Source organism: Taudactylus pleione, unplaced genomic scaffold, assembly GCF_031769625.1.
Source record: "Taudactylus pleione unplaced genomic scaffold, aTauple2 ptg001325l, whole genome shotgun sequence".
In the NCBI taxonomy this organism is placed as follows: domain Eukaryota; kingdom Metazoa; phylum Chordata; class Amphibia; order Anura; family Myobatrachidae; genus Taudactylus; species Taudactylus pleione.
In genome coordinates this window covers 427,153-452,619 of record NW_028285725.1, presented here as the reverse complement: position 1 = coordinate 452,619, position 25,467 = coordinate 427,153, and the positions used below count along the sequence as shown (strand labels likewise).

Genomic DNA, 25,467 nt, shown 5'->3' with positions numbered 1-25,467 from the left:
TCAATGTTGGTCTGCAGAGATTTCTGCTCTGCAATTACTTCTGTTCTGCAGTGATTTCGAAAGCTATACTGATTTTCTGGGCCTGATTCAGACCCGGTCGCAAGCGCTGAGCACTCGCAACCAGGTCGATGGTGGTCCACAGCGCATGCGCATGACGGAGCCGGCTCCGTCGTGCGCTTTTGCGATACCTGGATAGCGACGGGCACTCCGTCGCTCTGGGTCTCGCACCAAAGGGGGCGAACTGTCGATGTTGAGTGACAGTTCCCATGAGAACGCCTGCCATTTGGGGGCGGCCCCACTGACATCACAAGTGATGTCAGTGGAGAGCTTCTGGCTCTGTCAGAGCTGAAAGCTCTCTGGGGCTTGCGATGAACGAGACCCTACCACAAGGGTCTCGTCGCAAGCAAGATGGTCGCGATGGTCTTGACCATCGCAACCATCATCCTGGCCGCTCGCTATAGCTGTGAGTGGTCACCCACAGCTATGCGAGCGGCCAAGAGGCCGGCTCCAAAAAGAAAAAAAAAAGTCAGGCCCTGATTCAGAGCGAGCGGCTCTGAATCAGGCCCTCTGTCCTGTAAGTCACTCTGCTCCTGATATAACCCATTCCAAACAGTCAGGGAATATGTCTGTCTGCACTGTCATTTACTCAGGTGTGAATTACTTCTGTGTTTCTTGTCAAAGCTTACCCCCTTTAGTATTCCACATTCAAACTATGTTTAGTTCTTTTCACATCTTAGCCTTCAAAAATGTGGTCCTTTTCAAGATCCTTCACTGTTAAAGCACAACCAAAGACTACATTTAAGAAGAAACGTGACACCATAAAAACGATCCAGTCTGGGTCATAGCTGCTCATCTGCTAGATAGGTCCTTTTCAGGGCTAAAACCATGTTAGTAAACAGGGGGCCCTTTTCAGGATCATTGCAATGGTGTTATAGGCAAGGACAATGAAAAAATGAAGGCTGCATATGTACTTCAAGGTCCATTCTTCAAACCAGGCAACACAGGGTATCCCAGCTAGTAACTAATAAAACAAAAATGAAATAAAACAAAACGGGCGCCAAGACAAGTTGCATGGCATCCCGATGAGATTCAGCAGAATATGTAAATTATTTTATTATTTTTCATTTATTTATATATAGTTATACAAATTCTGCAGTCATTAGACAAACAAATAATACAAGCAAAACAAACTTGCCCTCTTACACATCCATCTACAATAATCTTATTAAAAATTAAGTGACAAATTAGAAAGTTAGCTTCTTTAAAATTATAGTTCTGTATAGTGGATGGTAATCATTAAACATCAGATGCGCAAGATAGACAACATGGAAAGACCAGTACCAATGTAAAGTAAGAAGACCCAGAGAAAGAAATAAGGGATTGTTTCATCACACATATATTACTTATTATTAGCCAGTCAGTACATTTAGGGAAAACCCAACTATTATACCACAGGCTTATATTCAGGTACAGTCTATTCTGGCTACTCCAACTCCTCTGTCTGTATCTTCATAGTAATTATATGATAATAACCTTTAATTATATGTTATATAAAAATATGGACACATAACTGCATAGCTGGTCACAGTAGCTAAGAGTGGGTGGAGGGCACCAAAGCAAAGTTCAGATACAATCAGAAGTCCAAAGCTTATTTGCAGTGGGACACTGCATTCAGAGACCCCTAAACATCACACTCTTAGCGCAAACAGCAGCAGCCTTGCCAAAGATACTGTATATTGCTTTATTAGGCTTTCCGACTTCATGTCCTTTCCATGACCTACATCACTAGCCACTTGGTATTAGAGTGAACAATTGTATTACCAGACAAAACGAGACACACTTCTGAAATGATTCTACAGGTAACGCTGTGATGGCGGTGTTGTCCATAGGGACCCAATTAATTTTTTTATGTTCTTAAAATAAATACATAAAAACCTCAAAGACACAATCAAAGCGAACATTTGATTGGTTACGCCACCTTTTCTTTACACTTATGCATGGAACAGTTACCATAAAACATTCCCTTGTAGAAATATCATGGTGAAGTATAAATTTACAGAGATACTCCATTCCTGTAATTTGGCTAAACCATGGTAACCTACAACCTATTTTTGAAAAGGATTAAAATGGAATGTGATTCTTGTAAGTAACCCATTGGGTTGAAATGGCTAGCTGCCACTGTAACTACCCATTTAGAAGAGTAGTTTTAGAAATGTAGAAAAACTAGTGTTAAAAAGGAAAGCACAAAATATAAACAATTTAACTCATATTTTGCAACTAAAGAAGGTTGGTACACAAGTAAACTATTTTGGAGACAATCAATTAAATAAGTGGTCAGTTCAATTAACTGTGAGGGGTGTAAGTTGCCACTGCAACGGCGTTGAGTCGATAGCAACGGCACCTAAACTCTCCCCCCTCATAGCTCAATCTCGCCCCAGACTTGTGGTTTGTTGTATGCAATCCTATGAAGCTACTGTAAGTGTGGCATATGGGCACACTTACTTGTGTGGCGAGCCACCACTCACAGCTAATTCTTTCTGCCATCTCTTAAATTTGTTTATTCAAGCAGAACATTAAAAAGCTATTAAACCTAAAATACAAAAATGTTTATATAAAAATAGCTACAGTACTAACTGTACTGTATTAAAAAAAAGTGTAATTGTATTAAAAATATATATATATATATACATACACACACACACACACACACACACACACACAGAACATACACATTGTCAATTTAGCAGAAATAAAGATAATTACAGTTGTGATTTTCTATGTACAACAGGGCGCTTGTCTGTTATTACTAAGGAGCTTCAAGCAGTCTGAAATGACATAATAACTTGCACTCATCAGCAATGTAAATGTAGACTCCAAAGCCAAACATTATTTCTGCCAGAGTATGGTAGCATGTACATACAACTGTAATGTGTTGTAAGCATCACCATTTATTGTGGATTTAGAGGCCCTATACCATAAGTACTTCTGAAGAGAACTCCCACAGGTACTGTTCTGACTAAAGTGTGTTTAATCTCTACTCGAGAGACTACCAGGTATTGACGCACTAATGTTACTATAACTTGGTAGACTTCCTAATATTAGTCAATAGTTTTTCAAGGTAACAGATTACTTCAGTACTGAGTTGAGGTCCAAACGGAGGATGTAACTGAGTCAGTATAGCTACGAGCAGCTGATATTCAGGGGACCAAAGTAAATAGATTCTGTGACCCCATTTGAGGTGCTGGGAGTGCGTTTCTGGATTGGATTAACGTACTAGCCAGCAAGCATCTAAATAAGAAAGGAGAGCTGGACTGTTACAGGTTTTACCCCCATGCACTGACAACATATACAGTTTGTTTCTACTATGTAGTATGGGTTGTGTTTGGGCTTCAATGACTTCTACATTGCACTGGAAAAGGCAGAAACTGAATATATAAGTGTATGTGGCAGAGGGACTATTTGCTGATCATCATAAGGAGGACAAATGTTTTGGACAAATTAAATCATTCTACTAGATTTTATGATTGGTCAGGAGATGAAGCAGATCCATCTGATTGGACAAATAAAGAAATGTTTCTCTGTGGCGACAGACACAAATCTAGTGAATGGAGGAGGAAATAGAATCTCAGACTACTCAGCTATAACTTGATGACATTGTGTTTTCTACACCAATATGGACCATCTTTATACAGAGGGCTGCATACGCCTCCAACCATAGGTGGTGATATTGCTGTACAGGTAGGTGGTGATATTGCTGTACAGGTAAGTGTTAGATACACTTCATCAGAAAGTGCTTCTACAAAACAATGATTTATATAGTACATAGGATACTTGTGACATTTGCAAGATCCTCTTAGTTAAAATAAATATAAAAAATAAAAGGTGAACTTAACCTTTAGGAACAATAAATAATATAAATATTAAGCACTGAATTTACAATACTTCTTTATACATGTGATGAAAATTCGCAGTATTTAGTAATTATGGGTCTGGACATTACTTCTGGTAAACTTAAAAAATTTCTTTGGAAAATCCCTTCATTTCCTTAAGGATGCTGAGGGATCTATTTCAGTAACAATGTTACATACATGCCTGGGTAAGTGTCATGATTGTCAGCATGACCTACAGAGGAGGAGAACTTCACTTCTCTTTTGTTAAAATTAATATTTTTCCTTACCCTATAACAGGGATGGGGAACCTCAGCCCCGGGGGCCGTATAAGGCCCTCCGGAATCATTCGGTCTGGTCCTCACCCCCCCCCCCCAAAAAAAAAAAAAAAAATCTAAAATAATAATATTCTCAGAAGGCTTATAACAAATTTGGCAGCAAACTTACACGTTCTAATTTCTTTTTTTTTATTTGAAATCAGTATTATCTAACACAGAAATCAGTATATACACAGACATAGGGCTGGATTCAGCATGGATCACAATTGCAACAGCGTACGCAGCTCGGCCGATGGTGTGTACTGCGCATGCACCGCAGTGAGCATGCGCAGGATAGCATTGCGATCACGTACACAGATACAAAGCCATTGCAGAGTGAGTGACGGGATGTCAGCGTTTGGGGGTGACGGGGGGAGTGGTTGGAGAAACACAGGCGTGTGTGAATGCTGTTTCCTGGGCGTGCATAAATTAGCCACTGCGACGGCATTCGCAGCTTGTGTACTCACTGCATGCAACGATTTTCTGAGACAGGTCAGACTTGCTGTAATTCTGCGTTAGGGTCCGATGTTACCGATGTATACGCAGAACTGCGAGGTCTTACGGATGTGAGAAAATGGTAGTGGGCATATCTATTCGCAAATATTTGTATATTTTTGCAGCAGAACTGTGTGCAAAATCGCAGCTGCGATCCGTAACGAATTAGGCCCATAGTATTTATTACAATTAAATAACACACACTCTCACATGATAGATAGTGCCTTCCTTAGGGAGCTTCTAAGGAAGGCACTATCACCACTTACCATTAATATATATAGTATATATTAATATATATAAAAGGTAAGCTAATTTCAAGGTTACTTAAAAAACATATGTGGATCAGGACAGGCTGAGTCATTTAAGAAGCAACATGGCTACATAGTTTCCAAGGAAGTAAGTCAAAAATATATTAATTCATTAGTGGAGTGGTAGAAGTTATGGAACCGTAGAAGCATTGGTCTATCCTGGTGTAATGTTCTCCCCACTCCCGGAGAGTAGAAATCTGGCTAGTTTTATCCCCCCAGAACAGTTAAACCTTAACATTCCCACAAATAAGATAGGAGCTGTCCCAAAATCGAGAGGTCTATAATAAATAACACATTTCTCTGTTAAAACAAAAGGTTTATAAAATATTTTGTTTAATTTTAATAAATAGCTTTTCTATATATACACTGGTTTATGTTGTATTACAACATAGGCTTAAATCATACTTCAAGATAAACTTATCCATCTGGTACCTGTAAGCTGAATGCAACTGTCCACAATTAATTTATGGATCTCAGTTACCCCGACATCTAATAGACTTTATGTTATTACCAGTAGCATAATATTAAAATTTAGTAAACAGAAGCAGAAGATAAGGATGGTGGCAGGATCAAAGTCTAGGCAGCAGACTAGCAAACGTCCCTGGCTCCCTGCAGAAGGGTAAGGGCTGGGCACTAGCATCACCCTAGCTAAAGAGGGCCATAAATGATGCATCTTCGCTAATGACTGTCCTCTCCACTGCCTCTACAGAATTGAAAACCACCAATCAGAATTATGGTCTAAAAATACCAAATCTATGTGTATTCTATCTTCTGACCATGCAGATTGGCTTCATAGGATATGTGGCTGCACCGCACCTTTCCATCCACCTGTGACAGCAGTTGTAAATACTAGGGAGGCCAATCCCGGAATCGTTGGATCCAAGGATTTTGGCCTAAAATTGTCGGGATTTGAATACAGGGTTTGTACCTACCAATCCTGGGATTTCGGGACTAGTGATCGAATGCGCCGTTTATTTATTTTTTATGCTGGGCAGTGTTGAGCACCTGCAGCACTCGTGCAGACGCTGCCTGGCTGCTCTGGCCTACGGCTGCATGACGTGAAGTCATAGGTCACGCTGCGCAGCCCCACACCGGTCCACCCCTTCATCCACGCCCGTCCCATTGACCAACTCAATCCTGTGTATCCCGGGATTGAGCGTTTTTCAATCCCAAATCCCGGGATTAAAAAAACGACCCGGAATTGACTTCCCTAGTCATTACCATCAGCCAGATTTGCACCAGCTCTAACCTAGGTGCAACACATCAGTCTGAAATAAATCCACCTTTTAGTATGCTTAGCTTTGAATAGGCCGCAATTCCATCTACATGCCTACGGCAAGGATATGCTATGTGCGAACCCCCCCGTTACTGCCCAGTTACACCCATCTAGCTACAAGCAGAGATCTGGCTAAATTCTGTCCTCAGAATAGCTAGCAGATCCACAGAGATGAGCAAGTACGTCTTGTTCAACATTGTGACCATGTGCAGTCAAAAAGTTGCAGATGTGGCCGGATTGCTAAAAGGGTTAACAACTATTCTTTTGAAAAACAAGGGCACCCCAGGCCAGGGCTGATAGCTATCCCCGGCAGCACTGGCCGGTGGGTGCCGGGTTGATTGTGTATAAAAATAAATTAAATAATATTGTGTTTTACAGGAGAACTAGAGGTCCCTCTGCCTTTCTCAGCAATGAACAGTTCCCACCATTGACTTCAATGGTGAGAACTGCTAGGTAACCTTTAGTAACCTAGTAACACACTTGGTCGAGCGCTATATCGCAGGTTAATCAGTGGGTGTGTACACCTGATATGTCTGTGAACGACATCGTTCACAGACATATAAAGTCAGCCCTGCAGCACAGCCGATATATCTGAAAAATACATTGGTGCATCTAACTGTGTACAAGCAACCCGCCGACCATCTGTACACTTGCTGCAGGGACCTCAGACTCTGACATCTCAACCTGGCGCTCAGATTTCATGTCAGCCCAGACACACAGAGAGGCCAATTGGTAAGTGTGTATAGCTTATAAATGGGCCACTCTGACAGCAGATCGGTCTGCTGACTGCTCCGTCGTCAAAGTGTGTACCCAGCATTACTGACATCACACAGTCAACAGCAATCGTAATTGTTGTCACACTGTTTTGATGGAAAGGGAGTTCTATTAAATGAGCCTAGAAAAAAAACCTGGGAATCACAGGTGGTAACAAATGGGGACAGCACAGATTTGCTCTATGAGAATGGACTAAAGGACAGTTTCCATATAATAACCTTTAGATATAGGTGGTACCTCTACTGAAATCTACTGTTTCAATAAATGCATCCTGAATAAAGTAATTTGTGCTTACAAGTGAAGCCAGAGACTTAACATAAAAAGAAAACAACAGTATAGAAACAGGTAACTGACAGCACTAGAGTGTAAGCTCACTGAGCACCTTCTTATTTGTGAGCTGCTATAAAACATTTGAACTATATAGATTTAATGACTGCCTAACCCAAGGAGACTGGATGTATGGATACAGGGCCTGATTCAGAGATGGTCGGTATTGCACAGCCACACAGTAACATGCACAGATCTGTGAATCTTTCTGTGTAACTCGGACCTGCTCAGGATAGTCTCGCTAGCCTGAAGCGAGTCAGTTTTTTCACAAGTTTCTGGCAGTAATAGTGTGGGAGTTAAACACTCGCACTCTATTACAGTGCCCGACTTATATGCTCACAATGGAAAAACATCTGGATGTGTGTTTTGCCATTGCGAGGGTGTGAGAAACATGCGAGTTTGCATGTTCTGAAAATGTTCGAGTATAGAGCTATATCCCAAACTGGGATTCTATTACATGTACCCCTGGGGCTTATTCTGAATTGGAAGCAAAGCAAAAAAAAATAGGAACTGTTGCACAGCAGGTGGTACAGATGTAAAATGTGCAGAGAGATTTAGATGTGATGGCGGTGTGTCCAAACTCAAATTTAAATTGCAGTGTAAAAATAATGCTGCCCGGTATTTATGGGCTGCATGCAAAACTAGCTGGTATTTGCCCTGCATGAATAACATAATAAATGTATTTGTGCCCCTTGCATTGCAACATGGTTTGCTCCAGATGCAAAGTAATCTGCATTTTTTGTTTTGCTCCCAACTCAGAATCAGTCCCATTGTTTAGAACAGGGATGGGGAACCTCAGGCCCGTGGAATCATTTGGTCTGGCCCTCTGAGCTTTTTTCTGCTAGCCTCATCTGGCTAGCAGGGTATCTAGAATGGCACCCTGCAGCCAGAATCTATGCAGCAGTGCCACCTGGAGCATCCTTAGGAGACTTCAGATGGTCACACCGCTGCCGTTAGAGCTCCCCGGAGTATCCTCAGGATGCTCTGGGCACTGCGGTAATCACTGGCGATTGTGATCCGCCCACGTGTAACATCACATGAAGGATGCATGGCCGGGATCGGGCCCGCGAATAATGGTATATACAGTATATCAAAATGGCCCTTGGCAGAAAAAAGGTTCCCCACCCCTGATATAGAACTTGCCCCAATATGCAACAGCAGTACAATATTAGGCCTCAGATTTTATCCAGCTCTGAACCATAAACATATGTTGAAGTGTAAGTATACAGTGGAAAAGAAGGCACATGAAATCTTGAAGGATTTATAAAGCTGGTAGTGACTTTAGAAAACTGTTCAAACCAAAGTTACTAAAGAAGAATGTAATGGGGGCATTTAAATGCAACAGGCATCAGATCCAAAAATAATGACATACAGAACTCATTAAATATGGGCTTAATTTGCCTATTGGCGGAGTTGCCATCACAGCAGAACTCTCCCCATTTGTGGCCCAATCTCACTGACACAGGCATTTGATCTGCACCCACTGACACATGCCACATCAGTACCAATAGCTCTTCGTAACAGATGAAAGTCACGGCAACACTATTAGTGGTGTGTAACTAATTATGTCATTTATGAAGTACTGGCATAAACACAGACTGAGGAAGCAGGAAGTGTGCTCGTGAAACGTGCTACTAAAATTCATGCATAACCAATTCAGACGTGCCACGTGAACAGAGGATCACCCATCTATGTTATTTCTGATGAAACTTCAATAAAACATAAGCCAAAGAAGTGGTAACGATTCTCTAATTATTAGTACCTGCGCCATAAAGAGCCATTATATTTGTACTTACAAAAATAGAGAATGCCATGCAAGAACTGGGGTATGATAATCCAAACTAAGTCATATTGAGGAAATGGTTTGCCATCTTATAGGTTACCAATTTTAATTTATAGCTACATAATTCTTGAATCAGGACACAGATAAGCCACAAAAGCGATATACCCCATAACTGAAACAATTACACACCCCATGTAATAACCTTGGCAGATTTAATTACATGATGAGCAGAATATGCACAAGTGGGCACCTTTTACCTAGGAATGACACTATATACAGAGAAGTAAATATATTTTGCAATCAATACTCTATATTAGTGTTCACTCTAGCTCCGGCGCCAGGCAGGGCGCCGGAGCTAGAGAGGTCAACTTTGTGCGGGCGCCGAAGGTGCGCGCGCCCGAAAAGGCACCCTGCTAGCCAGACGAGGCTAGCAGAAAAACCAAGGGCCAGACCAAATGATTCCGCGGGCCTTATACGGCACCCGTGCCTGAGGTTACCCATCCCTGCTCTATAGACAAACACACCAAAAGAAAAATACAGCTTCAGGAAAGCGGATGAAAAGACAAATCAAGATAATAGCTATGATCTGTAAATAAAAATTATTGTTTCCAATAAATATGAGTGAAACTCAGGTCAGGATAGATAGAAGGTTCTGCAAGACTGAGAAAGCCACAGTCTAACTGAATGAGTCATGCAGAGAAGAGGATCTTAATAGCGTACATAGGAGAACTGCTGCCAGTAATGCACTTCAACCTTAAGAATAGCACCCTTGGACTGTGGTTAACCTAGCAGATATGTAAGCCCAGACCCTTGTCACACAACACTGAATGACAGCACTGCATTTGCAATGCTTAAAACTGAATATGCAAAAATGTGAGCCAACCTCACTGCAGCTATGAAACTCGCTGTAGTCGTAAGACAGTCACCTGAGTCAATACACAAATGTCCACACCAAAATGCACTTATAGAATCTGAAATAATAGATTTCACATACTGTATATAATGTGTTTCAACTGAATGCAGTTTCCATTATGCTGTAGAAATAAATAAGTTGTTTAAATCAAGGAGTTAAGAATTGCAAATGCCAGATGGGAAAATGTGTCCTATCCCACCTGTTCTGCAGCCTACGCACAGAAAAGCAACAGCAAAATCCTTCATTATTAGCATTTCACCCAACCATGCATTCGGCAGCTATAGCCAGCACAATACTGCAGTCTTCATTCAAGCACACATGTACCATATCATAACAACTGAAAGAACAGTGGAAATTAAATAAATCCTTGGCCTTCGCTGACATCTCATTTACTTCTGCCCAGCTAATGTGGAACATTGGTGATAAAAAGCTGAAGTTGCAAATAGATTGATAAAGGACAGGCCATACACATGTCCACCAGGATCATGCCCGTGATTTGAAAACGTAATTACTTGCATTTTAGTATGTGCATTTTTGTATGTCTTTGATTGTCAGTTTACCTAGACATAAGGTGCAATTTCTTAGTACTGCAACACACCTTTCCCCACTCTGTTTCCAGGCACACCCTGAGTTAAGAACACTGGAGGGCAGTTAAATGTCCAGAAGACAATGTAGAAATTGTAATAGCTGACAAAGTAGTCATCAGTAAACAAGGTCACCTGACATCCAAATAGCAACCATCTCTTCCTTCTTGTGTGCGTAACTGTCTGAATAAGGATTTTCATTCTAAATACTGTATTACATTTTCACAACAGATGCCTTAAGCTGGGTACACATTAGACGATGTGTACCCAGCATGTTCTCGTGAGCGACGCGACCCAGGGGTGGGGTTAGCGGGGCCCATGCTGGATTTGGTAGCATGGCATCGCTAGCGACATCCTCAGATCTTTCTGCATGTACAAAAGATCTGAGGATGCAACAAATGACCCATGGGAACGCGTGTCGGCATCGTGTGTACACACTGGACGATATGAATGATTTGTCGTTCCGATGAGTCAGAATCTGCCAAATTGTTCAAGATATCGTCTAGTGCAGGGGTTCCCAAACACGGTCCTCAAGGCACACTAACAGTCCAGGTTTTAAGGCCAGCCATAGTTGAGCACAGGTGACTTAATTAGTACCTTAGTTATTTTGACTTAACCATCTATGCTTAAGTATGGATATCACTAAAACCTGGACTGTTAGTGTGCCTTGAGGACCGAGGTTGGGAATCACTGGTCTAGTGTGTACCAAGCTTAACAGTCTTATTTCTAATGGATCAGTAGGTAATGTGGTGTGATTCAACTGGGCGCTTCCTCTGAGTGTGAGCAAGCCCTCTAAGATCAAAGTTTCCCTAGTAGAACTTGAACTATCAATGTAAAAGTGTGAGGATGTCACAGAGATGGTGCTACTCAGTGTATACCACACGAGGCTTGTCTCATATATGTTTTAAACATTTATTCAGACAAGGGTGGTTTAAGGTGGGATAAGGTACAAGAATAAGTACTAAAATATATCAAACACAGATAATTCAATATAAAAGGCTTCTATGCAGTTGTAACTTTAGCATAGGTAGAACAATACATTTTTTAAAAAGCCCTCCAAAAAAGAGGGAGTAAAAGCTTTCAAGAGACCAGAGTGTCTTGAAACGCGTTGGGGGCCTGTGGTATACACTGAGTAGCGCCATCTCTTTGACAGCCTCACACTTTTACATTTATTTCTAATGGAGCATAGTCCCCTGGATACAGGGAAGGAAGAAGCACATTTCTTTCTAATGGAGCATAGTCCCCTGGATACAGGGAAGGAAGAAGCACATTTATTTCTAATGGAGCATAGTCCCCTGGATACAGGGAAGGAAGAAGCACATTTATTTCTAATGGAGCATAGTCCCCTGGATACAGGGAAGGAAGAAGCACATTTATTTCTAATGGAGCATAGTCCCCTGGATACAGGGAAGGAAGAAGCACATTTATTTCTAATGGAGCATAGTCCCCTGGATACAGGGAAGGAAGAAGCACATTTATTTCTAATGGAGCATAGTCCCCTGGATACAGGGAAGGAAGAAGCACATTTATTTCTAATGGAGCATAGTCCCTTGGATACAGGGAAGGAAGAAGCACATTTCTTTCTAATGGAGCATAGTCCCTTGGATACAGGGAAGGAAGAAGCACATTTCTTTCTAATGGAGCATAGTCCCCTGGATACAGGGAAGGAAGAAGCACATTTATTTCTAATGGAGCATAGTCCCTTGGATACAGGGAAGGAAGAAGCACACAAGGGCAGATCAGATTTGACCTTGAACTGTAGATTCATTGTAACTCCTTTTAAAAAGGGCTACAGGACTGTTATTTCAACAAATGCTTAGAGCACTCCTACTTAATTTATTTATTAACAGTTTCTTATATAGCGCAGCATATTCCTTTGCGCTTTACAATTGGAAACATTTATAGAACAAAACAGGGTATAACAGACAGATATATAGGTAGGAAGGAATCGGTATGAAATACCGCCGGCCGCATGGCCGACCACAGCAGAGTTCCCAGCAGCGGAAGCCCAACAGCGCTGGAAATCCCGATCGTCGATAGGCAAGTATTGACTAACCTAACCCCTTAACCCTAACCCTCCTTAGGTGTGCCTAACCCTAACCTCCCCCCCCAAGTGCCTAATGCTAATCCCCCCTCTAAGTGCCTAACCCTAACCCCCCCTTCCACACTGCCTAAAGCTAAGACCCCCGGGGGGGTGCCTAACCCTAAGTCCCCCCCCCGGAGGTGCCTAACCCTAACCCTCCCTCCCGGGGGGTGCCTAACCCCAAGTCCCCCCCGGGTGCCCTAAACCTAACCCACCCCCCCACGGCTGTCCACTCACGGCGCCCGGCATCCCTTCGATCGGGATGCCGGGCGCCGGTCTCCCGGCGTCGGGGAAATGTCAGGCGTCTACATCTAGACACCCGGCATTTCACCCTCGCCGGGATATGACAGTCGGGAAGCCAGCTGCCGGTATTAAGGCAGCCGGCTTCCCGATTGTATACTGGTAGGAAGGCCCTGCTCGCAAGCTTACAATCTATAAGGAAATAGGCATTGATACACAAGGATAGATGCTATATATTGCAATTTGGTCCAGCCAGAATGAAGAGTTTCTTGGTGGGCTGCATGATCCAGTCACACAGGAATGTCGGCTAAATGTCAGGAGTATGTGAAAGAAAGACAATGTGTGAGGTTATGTGTGGACTGTGATAGGGGATGTGATAGGGGATAGGGGATGTAATAAGACATGGAAGTTGTGAAGGTTCTGGAATCTGATAAGCCGAAGTGAGTTTTCAGGGAATGCTTGAAGGATTGAAGACTAGAGGTAAGTCTTATTGTGCATGGTAAGACATTCCATAGAGTGGGTGCAGCCCGAAGAAAGTCCTGTAACCGTGAATGGTAGCAAGTAATGCTAGTAGATGTAGAGATGGAGATCTTGTGCTGAGCGTAGAGGTCGGGTTGGGAGATATTTTGAGATGAGTAAAGAGATGTATGTTGGTGTGGTTTGGTTAATGGCCTTATGTGTAAGGAACAGTATTTTGTATTGAATATGGTAGAAAACTGGCAACCAATGGAGGATGAACGTTTGGCAAGGAAGATAAGCCTCGCAGCTGCATTCATAATGAATTGTAATGGCAATAGCCTGTTTTGGGGAAGACCAGTAAGAAGACTATTGCAGTAGTCAATGCGGGAAATAATTAATCTCATTAATCTCAACGCCTCATTCTATTAACTAGTAAGAAATTATTATTATTACTACAAATGGGATTTAGTGGATAGTAACTACAATGCACTTTACTACTGTATACAAGAAAAAAACGGTTTCATTTTACATTTCGCAATAGCAGTCATTAATCTCTATAAATGCAAGCAGATCAGATCTGGTTTTGTTCATGACATGAATGCTGTTTTTTGTATGACAGTGTATATTAACTAGTCAGGTAAATTCAGAGATGAACTGTATAATACAATGTTACTGTTCTTCTTACCCTTTATGGCACCAATGAGAGCATTTCCATCTTTTATCACATCCTTAATGAATTTATTGGTCTTCTCCAGCTCTTGCTCATAACCCTTTAAACTCTCTCTGAAGACTGGGCTGTCCAGATAGCAATCACTGAATTCCAGGGGAGGATGAGCCATTATGTCTCCTAGGAAAACAAGACATGAAACATTACAATTGGATTACCAAGTTTAAGAGGCCCAGCAAAAAAAAAAATTTACAAAGCTGCCCTGATATTACCACTATTCACGGTGTTTAAAGATGCTAGTTTAGGAAAATTCAATAATAAAACTGTAGCCAGGACAGCGCATCCAATAAGATACTGTCCTGGCGAAGAGATTCATTATAGTGATAGTTATACTTCCTGAATGTATACATTACAGGTTGGGTACGGTACGGGATACCGGCGGTCAGGATGCCAGTGGTCAGAATACAGACAGTGGCATCCCGACAGTCAGAATCCCGAGAGTATTAGGTAGGTAAGTATCCTAATCCCTAACCATCACCCCTCACCCACGTTTCCCGCAGCCTAACCTTAGCCCTCCCCTCCCACAGCCTAACCCTAATACACATCACATACACATTACATGATTGGGGAAAGGGAGGGAAGAAGTGGTCAGACTGCCTTCTCCATAGACAGAATAAGCTATCGCCATCTAAATATAGCGTTAGCTAAAGGCCGTAAGCTCTGAAAAGCTAAGCTTTTTTAGACAATACAGCATTTTCAGTGTCCACAGAAAGCTATGGGAACTGCTTTTGCATACAAAAATTGATGGATTGCCAAACTTCCATGTTAAATAGACCAGAGACTGTATAAATACAGCAATCCTCAGAAAAAGTAGCTTTGAGAGGATTGACTAAAATATGTGCATTCAAAAATAACCCCCTATGTCTCATGTAGAACTACATCTGTCAGCATGCTCTGAGAGTTTAATAAAAACAGGAGAGACTTTGATTGGTATGAATTATTAACCAGTAGGATGATTCTCCAATACAATAACTGATACCAAGAAAGTTTATTTTATTTAAGTCCATCTATAAACAAATAAAGAATAAGCAACAATGGGCCCCATGTAACAATGAGACATTACCCCTTTAGCACTCACTAAAGGGGTTATGTCCGCCTTTCAATATTCAACAGCCGTAAATTAAGATTACTGCTGTTTGTCACCGTATCGCTTACGCCATTTATCGGTGACGAGACCAATACGGTTCCCGTTGCTGGCAATAAGGACCCAGCAACAGCCTTCCAGGCTTCAGCAGAACCTTCCAGGCATTGCCCAGTCCATGTGAAAGTGTAATGCGCATGTGCAGACTGGCTGTCGCGGATGACACAGCAGCCCATCGCTGGCAGCAATGGTTTGCCAGAAACAGAGTGGAGGATTCCACCGAGGAGGGAGACGTCGCTGGACCTCGCTGGAGGGGTATACAGGTGGCATATTCATTAGTATCACGGCGATACTAAACAAGATATGCCACTGGTAATACAATTTGTTTTTACATGCAGCCAAATGTGAGATAAACCTGTCACACACCCTACAGGCACAGAAGGCTTTAAGAAACAAAACCTTTATTTCACACACAATGACTGACACTCTAGTTCTCAGGGGCACAGTTTTGCTGCGGAGCAGGTGCACCTAACCAGGTCACCGTAAAGATTCTCAGAAACAATCCCCATGATGAGACAGTAACTACATTTCCTAATATATACCTTTTGTGATTTAAATAAACCTCTTTAATAAATATTAGCTTATAAAGGTCTACAGTATAAATAATTGCTTCTTATATACAGAAAGACATTTGTACAGTGCATATGACCAATACTAATATTTTCAGGTACAAATGTTTCAAAAATCAAGCAAAGATAGTCAGATTATGATAGTATCATCACCAGCATATCATATCCTGCACTAGTTTATATATCAACACAAGCATGTATTAATGTACTCTTACTAATGAAAATTAAAGATTGATATTTGCATTGTTATGTGAAATGCATTCGCCACAAACTCCCTTAATCAAAGAAAAATATGACATAAATAAAGCAATCATCCCTAGGCATACACCAAGTTAGGCTAGGTACATATCAGAACGACGTACAGAAGATACAATGGTCATTCCAATTTCTCTTCATCCCAGAAGACACAACATATGGTGTACACACTATGCAACCCAGCAAATGACGGCACAGTATATATCATGTCGGAACATTATATCCAATTAATCTTTTCTCCTGTACACACTATGCAATCATGGTATAGATATCACTGGCAGTTCAGGTGATGTCTTCAGTGGAAAGATTGGACCCGTATGCCTTGTGGTCTTCCAGTTGACCATACACACTGCACGATGATGACGACATCTTCCCATGTGACGTGCAGCACATCAGATGGGAAGATGCGATGAATGACACACGTGAACGCACGATTGAGCACACACTATGCGATGTGAACAATATGTCGTTCCAATTTGACTCAAGCTGAAAGAAAACACAACAGCATACCACCAAATTAACAAAGGGTGTTTTCCTCTCTCATTGTGCTATTCCTAGGTTATCCCAGCAATCAGATAAACACCCATTCCTGCCAGTAGTCCTTCATTTCGTGCCTGTGTATACTGAATGGTCTACCTTCCTGGAGCTTGCATAGTGCATACGTCTTTGCTAACATTGATGCTGTATTGCAGCAATAAGACGAATAAACAAGCACAGTAACTGATGGGGAACAAAGGCTGTGCAGACCTGCTGCTTCCCAGGGTCTTTGCAGAGTGAGTGAGGAGGGTCGGTGCGGAGAAAGGAGGATGCTGGGCTCAGGGGGTCTCTCGGGTCTTTTTGTTTCAGGCAATCAGTGCAGGGATATAGGAGAGAATGGGATCCTCATACATCGCTCTCATTTCAGTGTCTCCACAGCCCGGGGAACTAGATGCAGGTCCAGCAGGTGAGACTGTGACAATGAATGTCCCCAGCAGCAGCTCCTGCCAGCCAGGACGATCTCCCTGTGCCTCCTCCTGTGCTCATGCAGCCCTGGCTGGGAAGGCACCTCCTCCTCTCCAGCCTTTCTCTCCTCTTAAAGTGACAGACAGACTGTGCTCTCAGCTTCCTAGCTCCTTCCTCCAGGCAGGAAGTGCTGCGTAGTGTGGCCGCAGCTCCCTGAGTCCCTGGCCTGCTAGAACACAAGTCTCCATGTACTGTGTGTGCGCTCAGGGAGAGATCTATAGGCAGAAGCTGCCGTACTGTCATAAGTGGATAAAGTGCAGGTTAACCAGTAAACGTCCAACTATGACTATATGTGACTAGATAGATTTTATTGGATGTCTTTTTATGTCACTTTCTTTGTCATGATAATCTATTTAAAACATCCAATGTATACAGGGAAGTGCTTCAGTCATTTACTGGGAATATTTAAAATTCATCCATTAGCCATAAGATTTTATTGAGGTACCGTGTGCTTAATTCTGCATTGGGAGGGACAGGGTTAAAATTAGCCCTTGTTCTGTATGACCACAAGCCATATAGGCAACCTGATTGTGGGCCACATTGGGCTGTCCTCTAATCTTCAAAAGGGCTGCAGTGCATTGCTCTTTATCTCAATAGTCATTTAAATAAACTTGAGAAATGAGAGAGACACCCACATCCATAGTAAGATATATATGCAGGCCTTTTAAATGAGCATTACAGACTATAACAAACAAATATGACCACAAGCAGGAAGGCCGCCTGATGCCCATCACTGTGACTGCACTAAGGGCTGATGCATTTTACCATTACTAAGATATTTTAAACCATCAACCCTGACGCAGTGATCTCCCTGTGATGTAATGGTCCAGGGTGCAGCATTACTGACGTGACGTGATATACACAGAGCACAAGTCAGTAGGGCAGCAGTGGTGATATAACAGTATGTAATGTGACTCATGTTTGCTGTAGAGAATAGAGGACTTCATTTGCTATTCATTGCAGGGAATAGCCTTTGGATGTGCTACCAGACAGCAGCACAAATAGGCTGCACTCACTGTCATCTATGGATAGAAGAACGAAAGCAGCAGGAGCAGAGAATTCAGAATGAGTGTGGATTATTGCCACTCCCCAGTCCCTCCTATCACCCTGCTTCACAGCATTATGGGAGCTGCAATCATTCAAACAGCAGGTATCCAAATATAAAGTGGGGAATCAAAAATATCAGTTTGAACAACCAAAATATCACTGACTCAATCAACAGCAGATTTATGGATAAAAGCAGCATATATGCCACTTGCTCCCAACACAAACAAAATAACATATAGTAAAATCAAAGGTTTGGCTGATTTTGATTTAAGCAGGACACAGCATATGTCCCATTTATAAATATGATTTGTGAGACATGTCCTGTTTATATGTGTGTACTAATCGGTGATGTACACAGGATGGCGAATAGTAAGCTCCAGTAGAAAGAACTATTGGAGCACACCAGCCTAATAGATTTAATCAGGAGCTTTGGTTTATTTATATTAGAGATGTGCGCCGACCCCCGTGTTTAGGTTTGGGATCTGGATCTCCCCTGGTTTTGGATCTGGATTGGTTTTGCCAAAACCTCACCTCCGTGTTTTGGTTTTGGATCTGGATTTTTTCTTAAAAAATCATAAAAGAGCTACAATCACATAAAATGGGCCTGTTTTTGTTCCTACAGTATTATTAACCTCAATAACATTTATTTCCACTTGTTTCCAGTCAATATTGGCCACCTCACAGCTCACTACATTGTTTTCATCCAGGTTAGGCCCAAAATTTGCACCAAGCTATCTGGCTGACTAAGCTAAGCGGCAGCAGTGGTGGTGGCACAAACACGTGGCAGTTCAACTTCCAACATGGCACATCAGGAAACAAATGTTTTTATTATTCAACAGAGGCCTGAGAGAGTTGGAGTATGTATGTAGTTGAAGGCAGGGCAGGGACAGGAAGGGTTGATTGGTAGTAAATTTCATTTCATTTTTTGATTCTGAAGAAAATTTATAAGGGAGAACGGGAGGGGAGGAGGCATTTACAAAAAATATTCGACACATTCACATCAGTCCTTGCCCCAGAAGAATCCTTGAGCACTATGCCTGCTGCTGCTGGGAGAGGATTTTCTCATCACAGAAGGGGACAGGACGACTTCTAGTAGTGCTTTCCACATGAAAAAGCATTTCCCAACCTGTACAGGGACATTAAAAAAACATAGTGGCCTCAGAGTGCCACTTAACCAGCACAGATATGTGGACAAGAGTAAGATCTATGATTTAAGGCAGGGGTAGCCAACCCTGGTCCTCAAGAGCTACCAATAGTGCATGTTTTCCAGGTCTCACAGAATCACAAGTGTTATAATAAATAATAAACTCCACCTGTAGATCTTTCCAAATGTGTTGGTGAGTAATGAATACACCTGTGCACCAGCTAGGTGGTCTGGATTACGTGAACTGTTAGTAGCTCTCGGGGACCGAGGTTGGCTACCCCTGATTTAAGGCCTTACATTGTGTCTTTCTTTCCTGCGCCTGCTTCTGCGGCTAGGAGTGGATTTTCATCCCAGAAGGGGACCAGGAAGAGTGCTTTCCAAAAACAATTGACTTAACTAATCCTTTGCAAACCTTTCCGTAAATGCATTTCCCAACCTGTACAGGGACATTAAAAAAAACATAGTGGACTTCAAACTGCCGTTGTTCCCACTGTCCACTTAACCAGATCAGATATGTGAACAAGCGGAACAAAGCGTTAAATGCAACATTTAAGATTTAAGTCTTAAGTTGTGTCTGTCTTGGGAATTCTTGAGCACCATGCCTGCTTGCTGGGAGTGAATTTTCATTCCAGAAGGGATGAAGACATTGTTTTTCTTCCCAACGGACACAGGGCCGGATTCAGAGACGGACACTCTGAAAGAGCGCTCGCTCTGAATCAGGGCGTTTTGTTTTTTTCGGAGCGGCCTCCTGGCTGCTCGCATAGCTGTGGGTCCACAGCTATAGCAAGCGGCCAGGTTGATGGTCATGATGGTCAAGACCATCACGACCATTGGGCTTGCGACGAGACCCTTGTGGTAGGGTCTCGTGGCCGTAAGCCCCAGAGAGCTTGTGGCTCTAATAGAGCCGGAAGCTCTCCCACTGACATCACTGGTGAAGTCAGTGGGGCCGCCCACAAACGGCAGGCGTTTGCTTGGGAACGCCTCCGTTTGTGAAACCACCCCCCGGCCACGCCTACCAAACGGGGCGAGCTGTCAATCACCATCGACAGCTCGCCCCCGACGGAGCACCTGTCGCTAGCCAGTTATCGCGCATGCGCACGACGGAGCCGGCTCCACTGTGCGCATGCCCAGTGGGCAAACATCGACCCGGTTGCGAGTGCTCAGCGCTTGCGACCGGGTCTGAATCAGGCCCACAGATCTGAAGAGAAAGAGATACATGTAAATAACTACTGGCAGGAAAAAGAGGCAATTTGGGGGTATATTACTAAAGTTTCTAAAAATAAAAAGTGTTCATGTTGCCCATAGCAACCAATCAAATTGTAGTTATCATTTCTCTATTGCATTCTAGAAAATTATAAATAGGATCTGATTGGTTGCTATGGGCAACATGAACACTTCATAAATAGAAACTTTAGTAAATATACCCCTTGGAGGCCCTTACACAAAACTACCTTTGCTTTACACACCTTCCAGTGTGTACTCAGAAAGAGTTTTCAGCACAGCCGGGAACCTTGTCAGTGATCGGCCTGAGGCCCTGATTCAGAGCCGGACGCTCTGACCAGAGCGCTCGCTCTGAATCAGGGCCGTCCTATTTAAATGTGAAGCGGCCTTTTGGACGCTCACACAGCTGTGGGTTACCACCCACAGCTTATGCGAGCGTCCATGATGATGGTCGCGATGGTCAAGACCATCGCGACCATCGGGCTTGCGACGAGACCCTGCGGTAGGGTCTCGTGGCCGCAAGCCCTGCAGTGATTTTGGCTCTCTCAGAGCCAAAATCACTCCCACTGACATCACTAGTGACACCTCCGTCTGGCAGCCACGCCCCCGGCACGCCCACCAAAGGGGGCGTGCTGTGAGTCACCATCGACAGCACGCCCCCTTTGGTGCGAGACCCGGAGCGACAGCTTGGCTGTAGCTGTCCTGGTCTCGCGCCTGCGCACGACGGAGCTCCTTCCGTCGTGCGCATGCGCATTGGGGTAACATCGACCCGCTTGTGAGTGTCCTGCGCTCGCGAGCGGGTCTGAATGAGACCCTGAGACTACTTCCCCAAAATGTGGAAAAGATGATGTCCATCAAAATGAACTACAAATTCTACGAGAAAGACCTTTACCGTCAATTAAATGCAAAAATTACAGAGGTACCTGTAATGGTGGATTCCAGTAGCGGGGACAAATTAATATTGTGTGAAGAAGATGATGTATACATCACCCCAGATTATACCATCACCTAAGCCTATATCCTCATCCCATCCTGTGTTGTGTATAAATTACAACTGCGCTCCCTGTTAAGGCGGGTATCCACTTAGAGATTTAATCAAGCCATTGCACGATAACGACGCCGTTATCGTGCAATCGCTTGCAAATCACGCATGCATCGGGCATGTTTTGGTCGGAAGCGGCCAGCGATGCGCGTGCCCGCTGGTCGCTTACGACATCGCCCGTACATGCTGGTCAACCTGACGATTCCGTCAGGTTCAGCATGTGCGGGGATGAGGGATGTGCCTGGACTGAACGAGTGAACGTTCAGTCTAGGCACATCACTAGATATACAAACGAGAGCACGATTGTAATGTTGTAATCGTGCTCTCGTTTGTATTTCTACTTCAGGGTCCATAGGGTATCCACAGGATACCTTGGGGGTATAGGTGTGACGTCAGTCGCAGGGCACCAAAGAGTTAAGCTTTCAGCCTCCCAGGATGCACTAGGTCCCCCTCCTATACCCCGCCCCCGGGCCAAGGCACCCCAGTTTAGTTTGGTGCCCGGCCGGAGTCGGGTGCACCTGTTGGAGTGGGGGCTAGAAGAGCCCCTGAAGCTTATTCTTCATGCAGCTGTGGCTGCACATCTGGATGAACAGCATGGACAGTCAGTCCTGACGTCCATGCTGTCTTCCCTACACCCCGCCGGTACCAGAACGCCGGTACTGATCCGGGGATGCTGGTGGGCGTCTGGGGTCACAGCTAGCGGTGACCCCAGATGCTCCGGACCATGGCCGGATTCAAGGGGGACAGAGGTAAGCAGCGGGGTCCCGCGGTGGGTCCCCGCTGATCACATGGTCCTAAGTCCCCAGGCAGGGGGCTCCCTGGGGACTGGCTGCAGCGTGGAGCCAGGCGACCAACCTGCGCTTCCACTACCCCCTGGGACAGCGGACCGCAGCAGAGCGGTAGCGCTGCGGCGTCCCAGGGGTTAAATGCATGCCAGGGGAGCGCGCCTTCCCTGTCTCACAGCCGGCGCCTCCCCCGCTGCACACAGCCCTCTCTGCATGCTGCCGACTGGTCCTGTGGCAGCGCTCCTCCCCCAGGCCAGCCTCCTCTCTGCTCCTCGGCGGCCATCTTCTCCAGAACGCATGGTGAACGCTGCTGGAAGCGCTGGACGGAAGCATCGTGGTCTGGGTCCCCCCGCATACCTCTCCTCCGCTGTGGTCAGGTCTGTGTATGCAGCGCTGTGTCCTACCAGGCCCTGTGTCTGTGTAGTTGAGTGATCAGCGCTGTTAGTGCAGGAATTGTTATTTTTCTGCATTGTATGTGACTGTGCTAGCGCTGCTGCCTGTAATCTTTTCTTCTCTAAACTGTCAGCTTTATTACTGTCCCTGTTCTTTCTGCTAAAGCCCTTGCGGTGCGGTGCTGCAGGGTGGTCTCTCGCCTATTTAATACTTAATTGGTGAGAGAGGTCACATACGTGGTGCCATCATGTCTGAAAGTGATTTTCCCCTCCGGCTACAGTGTACCACGTGCAAAGTACCGTTAGCGGAGGGGGAGGGTAGCGCGGAGGGCCTTTGCCGGCAGTGTTTGTCCATGGCGCGGCCTATTACGGTTACAGCACCGGTACAGGAGCCGCCCTGGGCTTGTTTCGCTCAGGCGTTAACAGCGTTAGTGGGCCAGTTAGCTCCGCAGCCCGCGTTTACTCCGATGGGTTTGTCCCAGCAGTCTGTGGTGTCGTCACCCATGCAGGGGTTCCCACGACAATTGGTGGTACCCCACAGTCTCCCTATTTCCCCGCTCCCGGGTTCTCAGGAGCCAGCGTGGGTTAACTCCCTGACGAGTTCTGTACAGCACTTGTCGGATGTGTTGCAAGGGGAGTCTGTGATGCGGTCTCATAAAAGGCCGGTGGCGTCTCTGTCCGCTCCTTATGAGGATGACGAAGGGACGTCTGATGATGGGGAGATTCTAGATCCTTACGATCAGGAACCTCTCCATACTAAGGACGCTGATGCTAAGTCCAAAGTATATATTCCTGGACTTATTCGGGCGGTCCGCACAGCCTTGGTGATTGAGGACGAAGTTCCCCCAGCGGCTAAATCTAAGTATGCCTTTTTCAAAGATGTGAAGGGCGATGCCACAGTCTTTCCTCTTTCGGGTCAGTTGGTGGACCATTTAGAGGAGGCGTGGAAACAACCTGGCAAAAGATACCAGCCGCAGAGACGCCTGGCGGTGGCTTATCCGTTCGCGGATAATTATTTTGCGAAGTGGGAATCCCCTCCACAGGTGGATTCTCACGTGACCCGTCTTGTCCGTAGTGCCACATTGCCGATGCCATCCATGTCCTCCCTTAAGGATGCTACGGACCGCAAGGTAGAAATCTGCCTGAAGTCCGCTTATTCCCTTGCTGGGGGGGCAGCACGGCCGGCTATGGCCATTTGCTGGGTTGCCAGAGCGATGGAGCGCTGGGCGGATTCATTAGAGGCTTCTTTTGAATCCGACTGTCCGGCCGATCAGGCGGAGTTGATTGGCAATCTCCGTGATTCGGCCACCTACATCAACGAGGCGGCTCTAGACATTAGTACTCTGGTGTCTAGAATTTCTTCAGCAGCGGTAGCTGCTCGTCGCACCTTGTGGCTGCGATCCTGGAAGGCGGACGCAGATTCCAAGAAAGGTCTGGAAGCGTTGCCGTTTACCGGAGAAGTTCTCTTCGGTCCGGATCTGGATAAGATTGTGGCCACGCTGGCGGCAGCCAAATCTGCCTGTCTCCCGTCGGCCGCTGCTCCTTCTGGTTCGGGACCATCGTCCTTTCGGTCATCTAGGGCCCAGGGCAGGCCCAAACCACAGTCGTTTCCTCGACAGGCTGGCCCTAAGAAATCGGTCAAGCCCCGGAAGCAGGCATGGAGTACCAGACGTCCGGCCCCCAAGCCAGATGGCAAGCCTGCGGCCTGACGGTCCGGGCCTCCCTTTGGGGGATCCCAGGGTGGGAGGCCGCCTGCTACAGTTCGCCCAGTGTTGGTCGACCACTTCGACAGACACTTGGGTTCTGGAGGTGGTTTCCCACGGATACGCCCTCTCCTTCCGGCACAGACCCCCGGCTCGCTTCTTCACCACGGGTCTCCCATCAGACCGGAACAAGGCTACGGAGCTGCGGAAGGTATTGCACACTATGCTCCAGGCTGGAGTTATAGTGGCGGTTCCATTCTCCCAGAGGGGCCAGGGTTTCTATTCAAATCTATTTTTGGTACAGAAACCCAATGGGTCATATCGTCCGATTCTCAACCTCAAAGCACTCAACAAGTCTTTGCGGGTCCCGAAGTTTCGGATGGAGACCCTACGGTCCATCATTCTGGCGCTGGAACCTGGGGACTACTTGGTGTCATTGGACATACAGGACGCTTACCTGCATGTCCCTATTCTTTGGCGCCATCAACAGTTCCTCAGGTTTGCAATCAGCAGCGACCACTTCCAGTTTCGGGCGTTACCTTTTGGCCTGGCAACAGCACCACGTGTTTTCACCAAGGTGATGGCGGTCATGGCGGCTTCTCTGCGGCTGCAGGGAGTCCGCATGTTGCCGTATTTGGACGACCTGTTATTGGTGGCAGGATCTCCAGAGCTCCTGTTACGCCACTTGGACCTGACCATTGCACTGCTGCAACGGCACGGCTGGCTAATCAACTGGCAGAAGTCCACTCTAATCCCGTCTCGGAGGATTCTGCATCTTGGAGCCTTATTGGACTCGGGACAGCAAAGGATCTTCGTGACGGAGGACAAGATCTCTGCTTTACAGTCAAGGGTGCGCAGTTGTCTGCACAGCCGCCGGGTGTCCTTACACTCGGCGATGAGGTTACTGGGCTCCATGGTGTCAGTGTTCGACATGGTGGAATACGCCCAGTTTCACTCCAGACCTCTGCAGCACCTGATCCTGTCCAAGTGGAA

The 25,467-nt window shown here is 45.1% G+C and overlaps 1 protein-coding gene across 3 annotated transcripts in view; it reads right to left on the bottom strand.

The window, feature by feature from the left end:
* OPHN1 (oligophrenin 1) overlaps positions 1 to 17,216 on the bottom strand; it is a 180,138-nt gene extending 162,922 nt beyond the window's left edge. For 2 of the 3 annotated variants that reach the window (XM_088463133.1, XM_088463134.1), the window contains exons 1-2: positions 16,886 to 17,215; positions 14,132 to 14,293 (exon numbers count right to left, since the gene is read on the bottom strand). In XM_088463133.1, coding sequence (XP_088319259.1) covers positions 14,132 to 14,285 — 154 coding nt within the window. In that variant the 5' untranslated portion in view covers positions 14,286 to 14,293; positions 16,886 to 17,215. Of the gene's footprint in view, positions 1 to 14,131; positions 14,294 to 16,885 lie in introns of all 3 variants that reach the window. The other variant, XM_088463135.1, reaches the window with a different exon arrangement.
* Positions 17,217 to 25,467: the final 8,251 nt, after the last annotated feature.